Below are 14,289 nucleotides of genomic sequence, written 5' to 3'. Positions count from 1 at the left end.
GGGTGCGAGCAGCTGGCTGAGCCCTGGGCACCCCGGGCTGAACTGCAGGGCAGGGGAGGGGGCACCTGAGCCGCTCTCCTGGGCAGACAGAGGGCTGTGCTCCGCGCTGGGGCGGTGGTCTCCCTGCAGCCCCCTCCCACCCCAGCCCTACAACACCGCGACCACTCGGAGCCGCGCACGGAGCGGAGCGATCCTCAGCTGGGGGCACCTCCGTGCAGCAGCGCTTCTCCCCCAGCCCTGAGCTCCGCTGCCCCGCGACTGTCCCAGCCCTGGAGGGCTCCGTTCTCCCGAATATGGGGCTGGGGGCGGCGGGGCGGGGCGGGCTCAGTCCCGAAGAGGTTAAACCGCGGCCCGGTGGGATGAAACCCCGGAGCTTCATGGGATGCCGTATAAAGGCGTTCCGCCGCCGGGAGCTCCCGGTGCGCACGGAGCGCTGTGCCATGGAGCCGCCGGGCACCGCCGGGGCACCGGGAGCGGCGGGGCGGCCCTGGGATGAGGCGAAGGCGTTCTACGATAACCTCACCCCCAAGAAGAAACCTAAATCGGTGAGAGCTGCAGCGGGCGCTGCTTCCCGGCTGCTCCATCTCCGGGTGCTCCGCTCCCCCCCCGCTCTCCCCATCTCCTCCCTCCGGGCGCGCATCTCCTCCCGGTGCTCCGCGTTCCTTTCGGGTCTCTTCTAGCTCCCCCGGGTGCGTTGTCTCCGGGTTTCCCGTGGTTCCCTCTGGGTGTGCTGTTCCTCCAGGTGCCCTGGGATCTGTCTGGGTCTCTGCAGTCTTCCTTTGACCCAGCGTCTCCTTCCAGGTCCTTGGGGCATCTCTGGGTACCCCTCCGTCCTCCGTGACACAGCCGGGGTCTTTCCAGAACCAGCGATGTCCCCAGGTCCCTCCCGGGCTGGGATGTCCTCGCAGAGCTCGTGCCCCGTGAGCTGCTGGTGCCCGGAGCTGAGCCAACAGGGACAGCCCGGAGCCACAGCCCCTGCGTGGGTTTGGGGATTCCACGGGGACACAGCCACCCCACTGGGCTCTGAGAGATTAGAGCAGAGCCTGTGTTATCTAACCAGGGCTGAGCTCTGCTGGGTTTAAAAATGGGAGCGTGGCCGTGTCTCAGAATAGCCGTGCAGTGCTGGCAGCCCGGCCGGGGGCTGCAGATGGCTCCGGACTCACTGCCTGCGAGCACCCAGTGTGAAGGCAGTGAGATGGGGAGCACGGGGGCACGTAGCACCAGTCACATTGGGTCTCCAATGAGGCTGGGCTCTGCAGACCTCAACTGGGGTCATTGTGCTGGGGGCCCCCTGGTCCTGTAACCACTGGGAGACATCAGTGCTGCTGCCTTCAACCTGCGATTGGGAAACAGGCAGCGGGATGCAGCCGTCTGTCTTTCATGCCACGCTTTTTGCCTCCTGCAGATGTTTGCCCAAGCTCCTCCTCTTCTCCTTGCAGCACTCTCAGCTGTCTGCATGGGGAAACTGAGGCTCAGTGCAGTTTGCTGGTGTGGTGAATCAGTGGCAGAGCTGAGATGTGGGTGCTCAGAGCTCGGGCTGTGCCACCCACCCGCACAGGGCCTGCAGTGCCCACCCAGCCCCACACCCTCAGCCCGTGCCCGCAGCCATGCAGCTGTCCCACCCCATGATGAACGGCTGCGGAGCACTTTTCTGCATTATAAATAATGTGTTTGGAAAACTCAGAAACATCTCAGCCATCGCCATGAGCTTTAAGTTGATCCCAAGCAGGGGGCTTGCAGCCTCCCTGTGCATGTGGGGAATGGAGCTGGCTGCGGTCCATCTGTGCCCTTGCATGTGCTGGGTCTGTCTGTCCTGTCTGTGTGTCCGTCCTGTCGGCAGGTACTGGACTTTCTGGTAGCAGAGCTAAAGGCTGCTGGGAGGCAGCGTGATTTTTGGGGGAGCATTTTGAGGAGCTCCCTCCTGGCTGGGTGAATGTGGTGTCCCCACAACCCATGGAGATTCTGTTTGCAGGATCTCTGCTCTTCCTGTGCTGCCGCAGCCGCGCTCCTGCCAGCTGGGGGAGGTCAGCGATCAGGTTTGTCACCCTTCAGCAATGTAGAAAATGTCCCCTGGCCTTTCTGGTGACACGGTGCAGGGCTGAGAGGGCACATTGCTGGGAGCTGCTGCCTCCATGTCTGTGGGTGCACCACTTGTCCCTGCACCCACATGCCCCGTCCCACTCACCACGTTGCCTCCTGCTCCGGGTTTCTATGGCTGCAGGGATTTTGGGGGTGTTTCAGCTGAGGAAGAGATTCGTCCTTGACCCTGGAGTGAGTCCCACCTCTCCCATTCCTCTGCCCAAATTTAACATCAAAACTCAACTCCATGTTTAAAATTCAGTCTCCATTGCCTGGAGCTGTCGTCAATCCTCCATGTTTTAGGAGGGAGCTGAGTCTGGCAGATGCAGCCCTGGGTGCTGCAGAATGATCCCCGCATCGGGGAGTGCAAAGCAGGTTCCCCTCAGGGTGGCAGTGGGAGCTGTGGGCACTGAGTGCCATCGTGGGTACCCTCAGCTTTCATGGGATTTCCACGTTTCTAATCCTGGGGGGCTGCTTGGGATTTACGTGCGATTAGGAGGCGATTTGAAGGCCTGCCAGCTGTTGGGTCTGGGGAAGGAAATGCGGTTTTTGGAGCCACTGCCAGAATCCACCTTTAGGCTGAAAGAGGGATGTGAAGGGCTGCAATGGGGTTTGCTCTTGTTTGAGGCCCGTGTGTGCTGGGAAGGTCGCTTGTGTTGGAGATGGGATCTGGAGCTCAGGGACCGCCTGGAGGCTGCACCAAGCACTGGGCTGTCAGCACAGGTCCTGCACATCTCTGCTATGGGCTGTGCCAGCACCTGCATGGGGCTCACCTGCTCTGACAGCACTGACCTGGCGCAGCAGAGCAAGCAGGATCCGGCAGGTCTGCGCTTCACACCCGCAGGGCTCCGGCAGCCCACGCTGGGGCAGAGCTGGAGCTTGTGGTTATTTTTATTGCTGTGTTTATTACCTCTTAAATTAACCTCCTGGAGGCTCTAAATGGCAGCAAAGGGACCTGGAACAGCCTGCTGATGTTTGCAAGGTGCCTGCGCTGCAAGGTGTGTGCTGCATGGCTGGATGCCCCCAAAACCTTTAGCAGTTATTAATATTTTCACATAATAAATGGCCCATGACACCAGAGTTATTAATTAATGAGTTAAAACATGGAGACGAGTTAATAGCTAATATTTAGCAGGCAGCTGCACCTGAGGGGGGAGTTGGGTGGGATGTGATGCTGTGTATGTGGGGCTTATTTCCCTGCACAGGGTCCCTCTGGTCACGGTGATGCTCTCAGGCTCAGCTCATCTGTATCCACTCCTAATCGCCCACTGCTTAATCTCCTTGCTGGGGATTTTGGGTACTGATGCAGCTGCTGTTGGCCCTGAGTGCTGCCATGGGGGCACTGTGTGCTGGCAATGGTGCGAGGCTGTGGGTGACTCAGTGCTGGGTGCACCCTGAGCTGAGCAGGACTGGCAGAGCTGGATGGGTCAGAACAACCCCCAGGCCATGAGTGGGGAGAAAAGGTCCCCGGTGCGGATGGGGCAGCTCATCCTTGCCAGGCTGCTGCTTTTGCAAAGCTCCTCATTGGCTGCCAGCCTTGAATTTGTTTCCGTGTTTGCAAGTGAGTGATGGAGATGAATGGAGAGGGAGGACTGAGGTGGGGGTCAGGATGAGGTTGGCTTTGCTGGATGTCTCTCTCTTGCTGCCAAGCCCCACCAAAGGCCCCTCGTTGACTTTGGTGGATTACGAACATTAATAATAATGACTCATAAATCACTGCATGCACCACCTGTTTGTCATGTTCCCACCCACAATTACTATATCGAGTGTTTCTATGTGCTGAGCTGGCATGAGCTGTTTGTCACATCTGGACAGCATCAAAGGAGCCCAGATCTGACTGAACAGCACTGGGTGGCTTTTCCTGGTGAGGGGGGAAAAAAAGCTGCATAAATCCATTGTGTGCTGGGGTGAAGTGCTCCTCCCGGGGCAGCGCTGTGGGTCTGGAGGTGCTGTGGGAGCCCCATTGCCCTGGGGGGCTCTGAACATGGTGCTGGAGCAGGGGAAGGTTGGGTGGCAGCTCCCTGCTCCATGCAGCTGTGCCCCCAGTGGCTGAGCATTGTGGTGTGGGCTGATGGATGCCCTCTCCCTGCTGTCACCCATCTCATGCAGCCAAAGCCTGAGAATGCCATCACCATCGCGGTGTCCTCACGGGCGCTTTTCCGCATGGAGGAGGAGCAGAAGATTTACAATGAGCAGGGGGTGGAGGCCTACGTGAAATACCAGCTGGACCATGAGAATGAGCCCTTCCTCCCCGGGGCTGCATTCCCCTTCGTTAAGGTGAGTGCTGCCCGTGGGAGCAAAACCTGTTCTGGGGAGAGGGGTCACCGAGGGTGTGTGTAACTGAGGCAGTTATCTCCTAAGGGAAGCTTCAAACCTGTTGTGTTAGACAGCAGGGAAGTGGCTGGGTGGTTTCTTCCAAGCCAACCTTTTTTCCAGCATGGCTCATGGCCCCAGCTCTGGGGAATGTGATGCTGAGTGGGACGTTGTGCCCCATAGGGCTCACTGACCTCCCTGTCCCCACATACCGCAGGCTCTGGAAGCAGTGAACACGCAGCTTCGGGAGCTCTATCCTGACAGCGAGGAGCTCTTTGACATCGTCCTGATGACCAACAACCATGCCCAGGTCGGGGTTCGCCTGATCAACAGCATCAACCACTATGGTGAGCTCAGCACGATGTCAGCACATGGGCAGGGGGTTATGGCTCAGCAGTGGGTGAAGGATGAAGTTGGCCACGGGAGAGGCAGCCTGGCTGCTGGTGGTGCTGTTGAGTTGTGGTACCAAAGCCTGTGCTGATGGTTCCTGGGAGCTCCTGGGAGCCGCTGTGCTCTGGGGCAGCCAGACTCATCCCATTGTGTCCCTGCCCACAGATCTGTTCATTGAGAGATTCTGCATGACAGGGGGGAACAGCCCCATCGGTTACCTCAAGGCTTATCACACCAACCTCTACCTCTCCTCTGATGCCGAGAAAGTGAGTGGGGCCATTGAAGAGGGTGAGTTTGGGGTCTGGCCTGGGAGCCAGAGCCTGCAGCAGCTGGTGTCAGTGGGCGGGTGGGGCTGCCTTTCCCCCATCGGGATGGAACGTCCTTTATGCTCCAAAGAGCTGCAAGTTTCCATGGGAATAAAGCTTTCCATGAACTCTGCAGCCCTTCCAAGGCCAAGGCACTGTTTTCCCCTCTTATTCCTTGCATGCAAAGTGAGGTTTGTTATTTAAGGACTTGTTTTGGCTGTGAGATGTCTTGGGGCCAAGCTGCAGGCTCTGTTTGTTGCATGCATTTCCTTGCTGTTTGCTCACATCCTCTTTGGGTCCTTGGGTAACTGCCATCCCTTGCCTCACACTTGATGTCCCCAGGGATCGCCGCAGCCACCATCTTCAGCCCCAGCAAAGACCTGCAGGTGTCAGAGAAGCAGCTGCGCGTGGCGTTCGATGGCGATGCTGTGCTCTTCTCAGATGAGTCGGAGCAGATTGTGAAGGCTCACGGCCTGGACATGTTCTTCGAGCACGAAAAGGCTCATGAGAACAATCCTCTGGCACAGGTAGTGCTGTGGGGCAGCGTGGGGCAGCCACGAACAGCCTCTGAGGCACAGTGTGTAGGGAACTGGGGCCACTGGGAACACCCCATTAGGGAGAAAGGAGTCAGTGCTGGGGCTGGTCCTGTGTGTGTTTCCTGATGATCTAGACAAGGGGATGGAGTGCCCCCGCAGTAAGCTGCAGTTTACATCCAGCTGGGAGGACGTGTTGATCCACCTGAGGGTAGAAAGGACCTACAGGGGGATGTGGATAAACTGAGGCCAACTGTGTGAGCTCTAACAAGACCAAGTGCCAGGTCCTGCACTGGGGTCACAACAGCTGTGGGTTGGACTCGGTGATCTCTGAGGTCTTCTCCAACCTTAATGATTCTGCACCTGGAGGTGCATCCAGCCCTGGTGGACTGGCAGCAGCGCTCAGCATGGAGGTCTCCAAGTGACGGCTCCCCCTTCCTCCTACAGGGACCCCTGAAGGGCTTCCTGGAGGCCCTGGGAAAGCTACAGAAGAAGTTCTACTCCAAAGGGCTGAGGATGGAGTGCCCCATTCGCACCTACCTGGTCACAGCCCGCAGCGCTGCCAGCTCGGGCGCCCGAGCCCTAAAGACTCTGCGCAGCTGGGGCCTGGAGACGGACGAAGCGCTGTTCCTGGCTGGTGCTCCCAAGGGGCCTCTGCTGAAGAAGATCCGTCCCCACATCTTCTTTGATGATCAGATGTTCCACGTGGAGGGAGCCAAGGAGATGGGCACCGTCGCTGCCCACGTCCCCTACGGCGTCGCACAGAAGCACAAGCAGCAGCTGCAGGAGAAGCCGCCCCAGAACAGCAAATAGGGCACGGAGCTGTGAGAGGAGGAGGAGGACGCCGAAGGCTTCCTGTCACCTCAGTGTCCCGTGGTGTCATGACGTCCCCTTCCTCACGGCACCACTTCCCCATTGGGTTGGTGTGACCCATCAGCTGTTCTGAAGTCCCGGGCGATTCCCGGCACCTTCGGTTCCAAGAGCGAATGTTGAGGCTGAGCTGTTGGACTGCAGAGTGGTGAGCACTAAAACCCCTCCTGAAGCTTTCAACAAGATACTGAAACAAAACCCTTTCCTGCCATAGAAACATGGAATCCTTAGGGTTGGAGAGGACCTCTGAGGTCATCCAGTCCATCCACCGTCCACTGCTACCGCCCACTGAACAGCATCAAGTGCTGCATCACATCTTTCCTTCCACGCCTCGGGGGATGTGACCCCACCTCTGTTCCTGTTTCATGTTTGGAAATATAGAAACAAATATTTACATTGAAAAAAAAATAGGAATCCCTTTTTCTGCTTTTGGAACTTTGGGCCATTGATCTGGTAATTGGGTTCCAAGGTTGCACCCGCAGTGAGGCAGCCAGAGCTCAGCTCTGGTGATGCCTTCCTGGCTCCGCAGACCCTGGGGCTTAAATCTGAGCAGCCCTAAAATATTAGGAACAACATTTGAAGTCCATTTATTCGAATCTGTGGAGAATTTCAGCCTTGGGGACTTAATTAAAGGATTTTTTCCCCCTCTCTGAGCTGAGGCCTGTAGGGATGGATAATCTTTTTCTCCTCAGCTTCTTAAAGCTCTGATGTTCCCAAAATAAGCCCTGGGAGAAAGAGCCACCTCTGTGATCAGAGAGCTGGAAGGGGAATCAATGGGAGCGCTGCTGTGTGGGGTGTGAGTGTCACATCGCCGGCCGCGTGTCCTGGGGGAGGTGGCAAATGTGGACGTGACTTTGCGTGCTTCTCTCCTTCTTGTTTGCTTGTTCCGAAAGCAGAGCACGCACCGTGGGGCACAGAGGGCGCTCAGCACGAGATCTTTGCAGTGACTTCCAGCTTTGCAGCATCTCCCTGCGATGAGGCTCTCCCTGTACATGCCTTTGCTTTGCAGGATGGCTCCAGCTGACCTGGTGGTGGTTGTGGCCCTTCCGACCGATCCCCAGAGGGCTGACGATGCCCCTGTCAGCTCTGCAGACTGTTTTCTCATTGCACTAAATCCTGCGTCGGCAGTGAAAAGCAAATTGCACTTTTTCCTCCTCCCTGAACGCTTTCATTTCCACAGACTGTTATTGGTGGCTCCTGGGTGACCAAGGTCTGCAATCCCAAAGTCTGGAACGAACTCTGTCAGTATTCATGTCTATCAGAAAATCCCATCTTCATGGGAACGGCGGATGCTGGGCTCTGAGCTGTCTCTCAGCCCTCCTTATCCTCCACTGAGCGTTTCCCAGCTGTTTCCTGAAGGTCCCATCTTGGAAGCCCAGCTGCAGCCTGGAACGGGGTGGGGAAATGGCATCTCCAGAGTGTGTGGGGAGGGAGGTGGGTGAAGATGGGATGGGCTCAACCAGGGACAGTTGTACGGCTGCTAAAGGTGGGTGCTGTCAGGTGTGCGCCCAGGTGAGGTGTGGGAAGTGACTCCAGCACAGTTTCTTGTCTCCAGCCCCAGTGGGTGCTGCCATGGCCTTTGTGCTGCATTGGCCACCAGATGGGCTTCACTGCTGCATCTCCCATCGGTTTTGCTTTGCTGTTCTCCTGTGGTTTTTCTTGTGAGTGAGCTGCCACGGCAACAAAACCCCTTTGGGTGGTGTTCTGTAATAAACGGTGTTGGCTGCAGCCTGACTTTGTTGTCCTTCTCCCCGTGGGCATCCTGGTGTGGACAGCAAGAGGCTGGGGACGGTGCCTGAGGCCTCTCAGGTGCTGTGGGGGTGATGGCAGAGGGTGTTTGGGGTCTTAAGTAAATGCAACTAAAGCAGCTCCCTGGGAGCTGGGAGGACTCCAGGTGGGAGATGTGATCCTGCCCTCCGCTCTGTGAGCAGCCCTTTGTTGAAACCTGTGTTCATCATGAAGTCCTGGTTAAAAATACGATTTGGCGGCAGATTTTGTCAGCTTGATCTTTTCCCAGCCAGCAGGTGGGAGGCAGCAGAAGCTTTTTGGAGATTTATTGCTGCTGAAGTACCGGGTTTACCCGGACAGCGACACTGCAGCTCTGCCGTTAGCTCCTCCCCACCGATATGGGAACAGATGGGTTGAGGGGAAGCAACAAATCCTCCATCCGTCACCAAATATAGCCAAGGAATGTCCATAGGCCCCAGGGCAGCATCTCTGCGTTGCCCTCAGCGCTGTTCCTGAGCAGCTGCGATGCTTCCTCCGTGCCCAGCCCCAGTTCACATGGAGGATGTGAAGTCCCTCGTTGCACCCGCAGAGCCCAACAGGTGGCTCTGACCGCAGCGCAAAGGATCCTGCTCAGATGGAGGGAGGTCGGGGGTATCCTCTCACTGGTGGCTGCCAGGTTGGGTTTCTGTGTCACCTGTTTGCTGAGATTCTCCCTCCATTACAGGCTCTGCAATGAGTGCAGAATTCGGAATAAAGGACTTGGAGGAGGAGGAAGTGGAGGCAGAGCTGATGGAGCGTCCTGCTGCTGCCCTGCTGTGTCAGAGCAGATGTATGGGAGGAAACCAGGGCTGTGAGAGCTGCTGCTCCTGACAGCTCCATGGGCAAACTCAGACCCCGTGGGGCCACATGGGGAGGGCACTGTGCCCACCTCCCTGCGGTGCCCCAGTGCTGCAGCGCCGTGCCAGGGTTTGATGGCCCGACCATCGCGTTCCTTCCACACCGTTATTTATAGCTGTGCTGGCTGATGCTGCTGTCACCCCCAGTCCCCACACCAGGCTTGGCACAGAGCTGGCAGCGTGGTTTGCACGTGCAGCTCCATGTGTTGAGTGCCCAGCAGTGCTACTTGTGGGCTGTGCTCACTGTGCTCATCCCCTCCTTCAGGGCAGGTTTTTGCACAGTTGTCCCTTTGTGACAGACGGGGATGCAGAGCCCAGTGTGGGCTCTGGGGGCGATTTTTAAGCTTTGCCCTCATGATTCGACTGGGTCAGCACTGAGCTGGGCTTTCTCCTCCAGATAAAGCAAACCACGTGCAGCAGTGCCCGCAGACGGACTGGCTCCAACCCAGCCCAACCTTATGGAGGCAGAGCCCACGTATCTGTGTGGGGAGCAGATAATGGATGCACCATTGTGGGCGGCCCTGGGCGCAGTGAGGGGACCAAGAGAGGATGTGGGGGCTGCACCGTGCAGCTGGGGGGGCTTTGAGGGGCTGCATTCCCACAGCACTCCCCCCACAGGACTGAGGGCTCAGGGAGCAATGCTGCCTGAAGGTCATCAGAGCCCCATTAGAGGGAGGAGTGGCTGTAGGGGTCATGGAGTGTGGAATGCAGTAATGGCACAAAGGTGCCACAGGGATGGGGACAGCGCAGCCATTGGAGCACTGCCATTCGGGGCACAGCAGCTCCTCCACCACTGTCTCCAATGCAGTGCTGCTCTGGTGCTGTACAGAGGGGCACGATGGCATCGTGGGGCTGAAGCCATGTGGGCTGTGAGACTGTGGGTTTTCTGCTCACTGTGTGTGCTCAGGGCCCCACTTCCACAGCTCCTCCAGGTGCGTTTGGGAACCATTAACAGCGCTGTGCCGGGAGAGTGTGGGAACTGGAAGGGAATGCTGCAGAGCAGCCTTTCATCTCTCCACTCCTCCTCCCCTGCTCCTGCCAAGCCCGGCTTCCTCCGAGGCCTTCAGCTCGTGCCAAGCGAGGGAGAGGGAGGGGGATGGAGGGAAAAAGGGAAGGAAAATAAAAAAAAATACCCACAGGAATGTGTTGGGGATCTGGCTTCATTCAGGCTGCCTTCAGGGAGGGCAGGGGGAAAGCAAACAAGGATGCAGCCTCTGTGCTGATACTGAGGGGACGACAAAGGGCTGTGGGGCTGAGTCCCCACTGCTGGGCCCGGAGCAGCATCAGAGCTGCTGCAGGGACAGGGGGGAGCGGGGGCTGTGGTGTGGGGCAACGTGGGGCTAAATGGGGCTGTGGTGTCTTGTGCTGGGGAATGGACAGTGGTGGCCGCTCCTGGGGAGGACACGAGGGAGGATGTTTTGTGTTTTGACTCGCTGCCGGCTTTATTCCCAGCAAATTAATAATTTCCTTTCACAGTAACAATAAGGGCTGGTCTGTGTGTGTGTGTGTGTGTGTGTGCGTGTGTGTGTGTGCATGTTGTCCCCGCTGCCCCCCTCCCGCAGGGCTGCAGCTGCACGGAGCTGTCGGGCGGCCCAGCTGTTAGTGGAGCGTCCCGGCGGAGCACAGAGCTGTGAACGGGCGGGGTGAGAGCTGGGGGGCAGCGGGGAGCTCGCTGGGTGGCGGTGATGGGAAGGAGCCCACGGGGCAGCCGGCAGCACGCAGCCACCCTCACACCTGCGTGCACGTGGTGCTGTGTTACATGGCAGCTGTAGGACACAGCGTGCGATGCAGGAGCGCCCATGGCTGCGACAAAGGGCTTTTGCACAGCGGTGAGTCCTGGCATTGCTGTAGGGACACACGCAGCCCACGCTCACACGGCTGTTCCTGCTGCACGCTCGCTCCCATTCCCACAGCGCCTGCACGGACTCTGTCCCGTGCGGACACACAATGCAGCGCTCAGTATCGGCAGATCTCAAAACGCCGTCCATTCCTCAGGCAGCATTGTGTGCTGTTCCTTATTTATATCCCTGGGGTGGTGCCACAGGTGGGTGATTGTTCCAGCTGGCAGCCTGAACAAGATTTAACTTCCTGCTATTCAATTAGAGAAAGTGAGCATTCATCACCAGCTGCGGGCTGCTGGCAGGAGGGACCCCCCCGAGAGGAGCTGCAGACGGTGCCGCTGCCACGGGCACGTCGGGATGAGGGATGAGGGATGAGGGATGAGGGATGTGGGATGTGGGATGTGGGATGCAGGATTCAGGATTCAGGTGAGGCCGAGCGCAGCGCTCTGCTCCGCTCCGGGGTCACCGCGTTAGCTCCAGAAGGGGATGGCCGGCTCAGAGCCGTGCAGTCGCGGGGGCTGCTCCCCCCAGTACCGACACGCAGCCCCATCACCCCCTCGTGCTGTTTTCCTGGCTGGCACGTGGCACCTTCCTGCCTCCATCCTTCCGGTGCTCAGCCCCTCCATCGCCCCCTTCCCCCCGTCTGGGCCGTATCTGCGCTTCCCCGAGGGATGGAGCGCTGCTGGGAGCCCCGCCCGAGGCCGTTCCCCCCGCGGTGCCATCCGAAGGGCAGCGATGCGGCGGGGCTGGGCGCCGAGGAACGTTTTACAGCAGAAAGCAATTAACCGAATAAAGCCGTTCTTAAAATCCCGGTAATTAAAAGCAGTCCCTCCCTCTTGTTTTCCTTTTAAGCCGAAAGTTGCTGTTTACTCATTTGCTTTACAAAGTGCGCCTTGTTGTGGCTTCAGAAGAAATGAAAGTTTGAAGTGGTTGGAGCAGAAATGCTCCGGGCGGAGCGGCTCCGCGCTGCTGTTTGCTCTGCTCCGCTCGCTGGATCGCTGCGCTCACACCAACGACAGGCGAGGCCCCAGCGCTCCCGGAGCTCGTGAGAAGGGCGTTAGAATTGCCGAGCAAAGGGGGGGTTTGGAAGGGCTCGGGGCTGTGCGAAAGACGGACTCCCTGCTCAGTTACAAAGGCGCTGTGTTCCCCGCAGCCCTGGGGGCAGACGGGGGCTGTTTTCCCACTCGACTCCTGGTGTTGCTTTTGCTCTGTGCAATCCTAAGGCCGCCCACGTCCCTCCAGCGCCCGGCGATGGGGCCGGGACCGGCACGGCGTCAGGACGGGGGGAGTCGGAGAAGGATGCGGTGCTCTGCAAAGAGCGCCCAGTGCTGGAAGGGAAACTGAGGCACACGAAGGGCAATGAGAACTAAATGCCAGCATCATCTAGTGCTCTCCCACTGGGATGCACTGCTGTCCTGGAGCAAGAATGGGGTGCCCGATGGGAGCAGCTCTGCAGCCCGTCCCACGGGGGCTCCGGGCCGGGCGGCCATTCCCGACAGCGGGGCAATAGGTGTGAGCGCATCGCGGGCGGCGAGGAGCCCCGAGCAGAGCCGGGATCTGCCCCGTCCCTGCCCGGGGAAGGGAGAGGCCGCGGGTTTGTGGGAAAATGTTGTTTTTCCCTCCCCTGGGCTGCCCCCAGCAGTCGGCTGGGCCGGCTCTGAACTGCGTGGGTTGGGGAAGTGGGGGGGAGCGAACAATGCGGTGCCTCTGGTTTGGAGCGGGGCCACAGCAAACTATGCCGCGTTGGCAGCGCTCCACATCTGACAGCAACAGGCGGAGCCGCGGCCGTACCTACAGCTCCGGGCCGTACCTACAGCTCCGGGCCGTACCTACAGCTCCGGGCCGTACCTACAGCTCCCGGCCGTACCTACAGCTCCCACCCCCCCGCTGCCCCGAGCGCTGCTCCCTGTGCTCAGCCGCAGAGCAGGGCGCTGTGTTTGCGTCCCGTCCGGCATCCTGTGCTGCCGCAGTCGCAGCTGTGGGTCTGGCAGCAGCGGTGGGATTGAGGTTAGGAGGTGATGTTGACTGAAGACGTGAGGACAGGGCATTCCAGGCATGCACGGGGTTACCGCGGAGGTGTCAGTTCACCGGGAGGTAACAGATACGTCCTCTGCTCTGCAGCCGCCTTGCCCTCCTCCCTCCCACATTCCAGCTGCTGCAGCTTTTCACAGCTGGCCGCTCTCCTGGGACGTTTCCCAAAGCTGAGGAGGAGGGAGGGGAGGGAGAGGTCCCCACGCAGGGGTGGTCGGAGCCCTGAGCTGCGGCGCTGAGCTGCTGGCATGGGCGAACCGGGCAGCACGGGGTCCCTGGCTCCGATCCACCTTCAGCCCCGAGAGTTTGCTCCGCTGCAGGGAAGGGCCATCAATCTTCACAGCTCCCTTATTCCCTGGCCCCAGAGCAGGGCAGCCAATTAGTGCTGGGGGTGATGGATGGCTCAGCCCCATCCTCGTGACACCCGTCCCTGGGATGCTCCCACCTCGAGGGCAGGACTCGGCTCTCGGTGCTGCTGGGCTCCCCCCAGCCCTGCCCGGCTGATCCCGCAGAGCTGCTCCGTCACACCGGGCGGTTCCGAGCAGCGCGGGCTGTGACACGGATCTGATTATGGCAGAAGTGGGTCTCGGGGTCCCTGCTCTGTTCGTAATGAAGTGTAAGCCTAGAAAAACATGTTGCCAATTACGCTTCAATTGAACCCAGATAAAGGCCCAGAAAAGACAGAGTCTGGACTGAGAATTCCTTTCTAATGGAGAAGTGTTCTGTGGCAGGGCCAGGATCTGCTTGGTTCAGGCTCGGTGTGATGTGAGCAAGGGCCCGAAGTAACTGATCTCTGGATCCCATTTACACAGTTTCTTTGGTGGAAAGATTATTAATCTCTCACAAACACAAGTTTATGGGAAATTTACTTTGGAGACGAATGTCTTTGTGACTGAAATTACTTTGGAAAGGGGTGGAGCGGGTCTCAAAATCACCAGTGATGCAGCTTCAATTCTTCTGGCTACGCGGCCCTTTGAACCTTGAAATACCAGCTCACAACTTTTACAGTCACTCCTTCAAGTGACACCTCCAACAGAACGGCTGCTTTGCTCTGCTTGGGTTTGGGTTGTAGATCATGGTTGGGGCTGAACAAAGGGGTGCGGGGCTGCGCTGTGCCCCAGGGCTGAGGGCAGCGGCTGCTCAGGATGGTGTAGGGCTGCAGATATGGGGCCACGTGGGCACAGAGGGGGGAACCGGGTGGTGGGATCCCGTCGCCCCTGCAGAAAGCTTTGGGAAAGCCACGTTTTGCCTGATCTCAGCTCCGATTATTATTTTTTTTCTTTTTTTTTTTCCCTTTTTCTTT

General features: G+C 58.6%; 1 protein-coding gene across 1 annotated transcript; it reads left to right on the top strand.

Moving 5' to 3' along the window:
- The first annotated feature begins 278 nt into the window (after positions 1-278).
- On the top strand, positions 279-8,218 carry NT5C1A (5'-nucleotidase, cytosolic IA). Its single transcript, XM_015883740.2, has 6 exons — positions 279-545; positions 4,189-4,356; positions 4,610-4,739; positions 4,948-5,070; positions 5,430-5,614; positions 6,068-8,218. The coding sequence occupies exons 1-6, from the start codon at positions 294-296 to the stop codon at positions 6,431-6,433; spliced, it is 1,224 nt and encodes a 407-aa protein (XP_015739226.1). The 5' UTR covers positions 279-293; the 3' UTR covers positions 6,434-8,218.
- The last annotated feature ends 6,071 nt before the right edge of the window (positions 8,219-14,289 follow it).

The sequence above is a fragment of the Coturnix japonica genome, chromosome 23, assembly GCF_001577835.2.
Source record: "Coturnix japonica isolate 7356 chromosome 23, Coturnix japonica 2.1, whole genome shotgun sequence".
Taxonomy (NCBI): Eukaryota; Metazoa; Chordata; class Aves; order Galliformes; family Phasianidae; genus Coturnix; species Coturnix japonica.
This window is presented reverse-complemented; position numbering and strand designations above follow the sequence as displayed.

What these genes read in the sequence shown, in the direction of transcription:
- NT5C1A (XM_015883740.2), top strand. Translation starts at nt 294, where the DNA reads ATGGGGCTGGGGGCGGCGGGGCGGGGCGGGCTCAGTCCCGAAGAGGTT. An exon ending in CCAAGAAGAAACCTAAATCG is followed by an intron (nt 546 to 4,188) that starts GTGAGAGCTGCA and finishes CATCTCATGCAG; the next exon opens with CCAAAGCCTGAGAATGCCAT. An exon ending in AGAACAATCCTCTGGCACAG is followed by an intron (nt 5,615 to 6,067) that starts GTAGTGCTGTGG and finishes TTCCTCCTACAG; the next exon opens with GGACCCCTGAAGGGCTTCCT.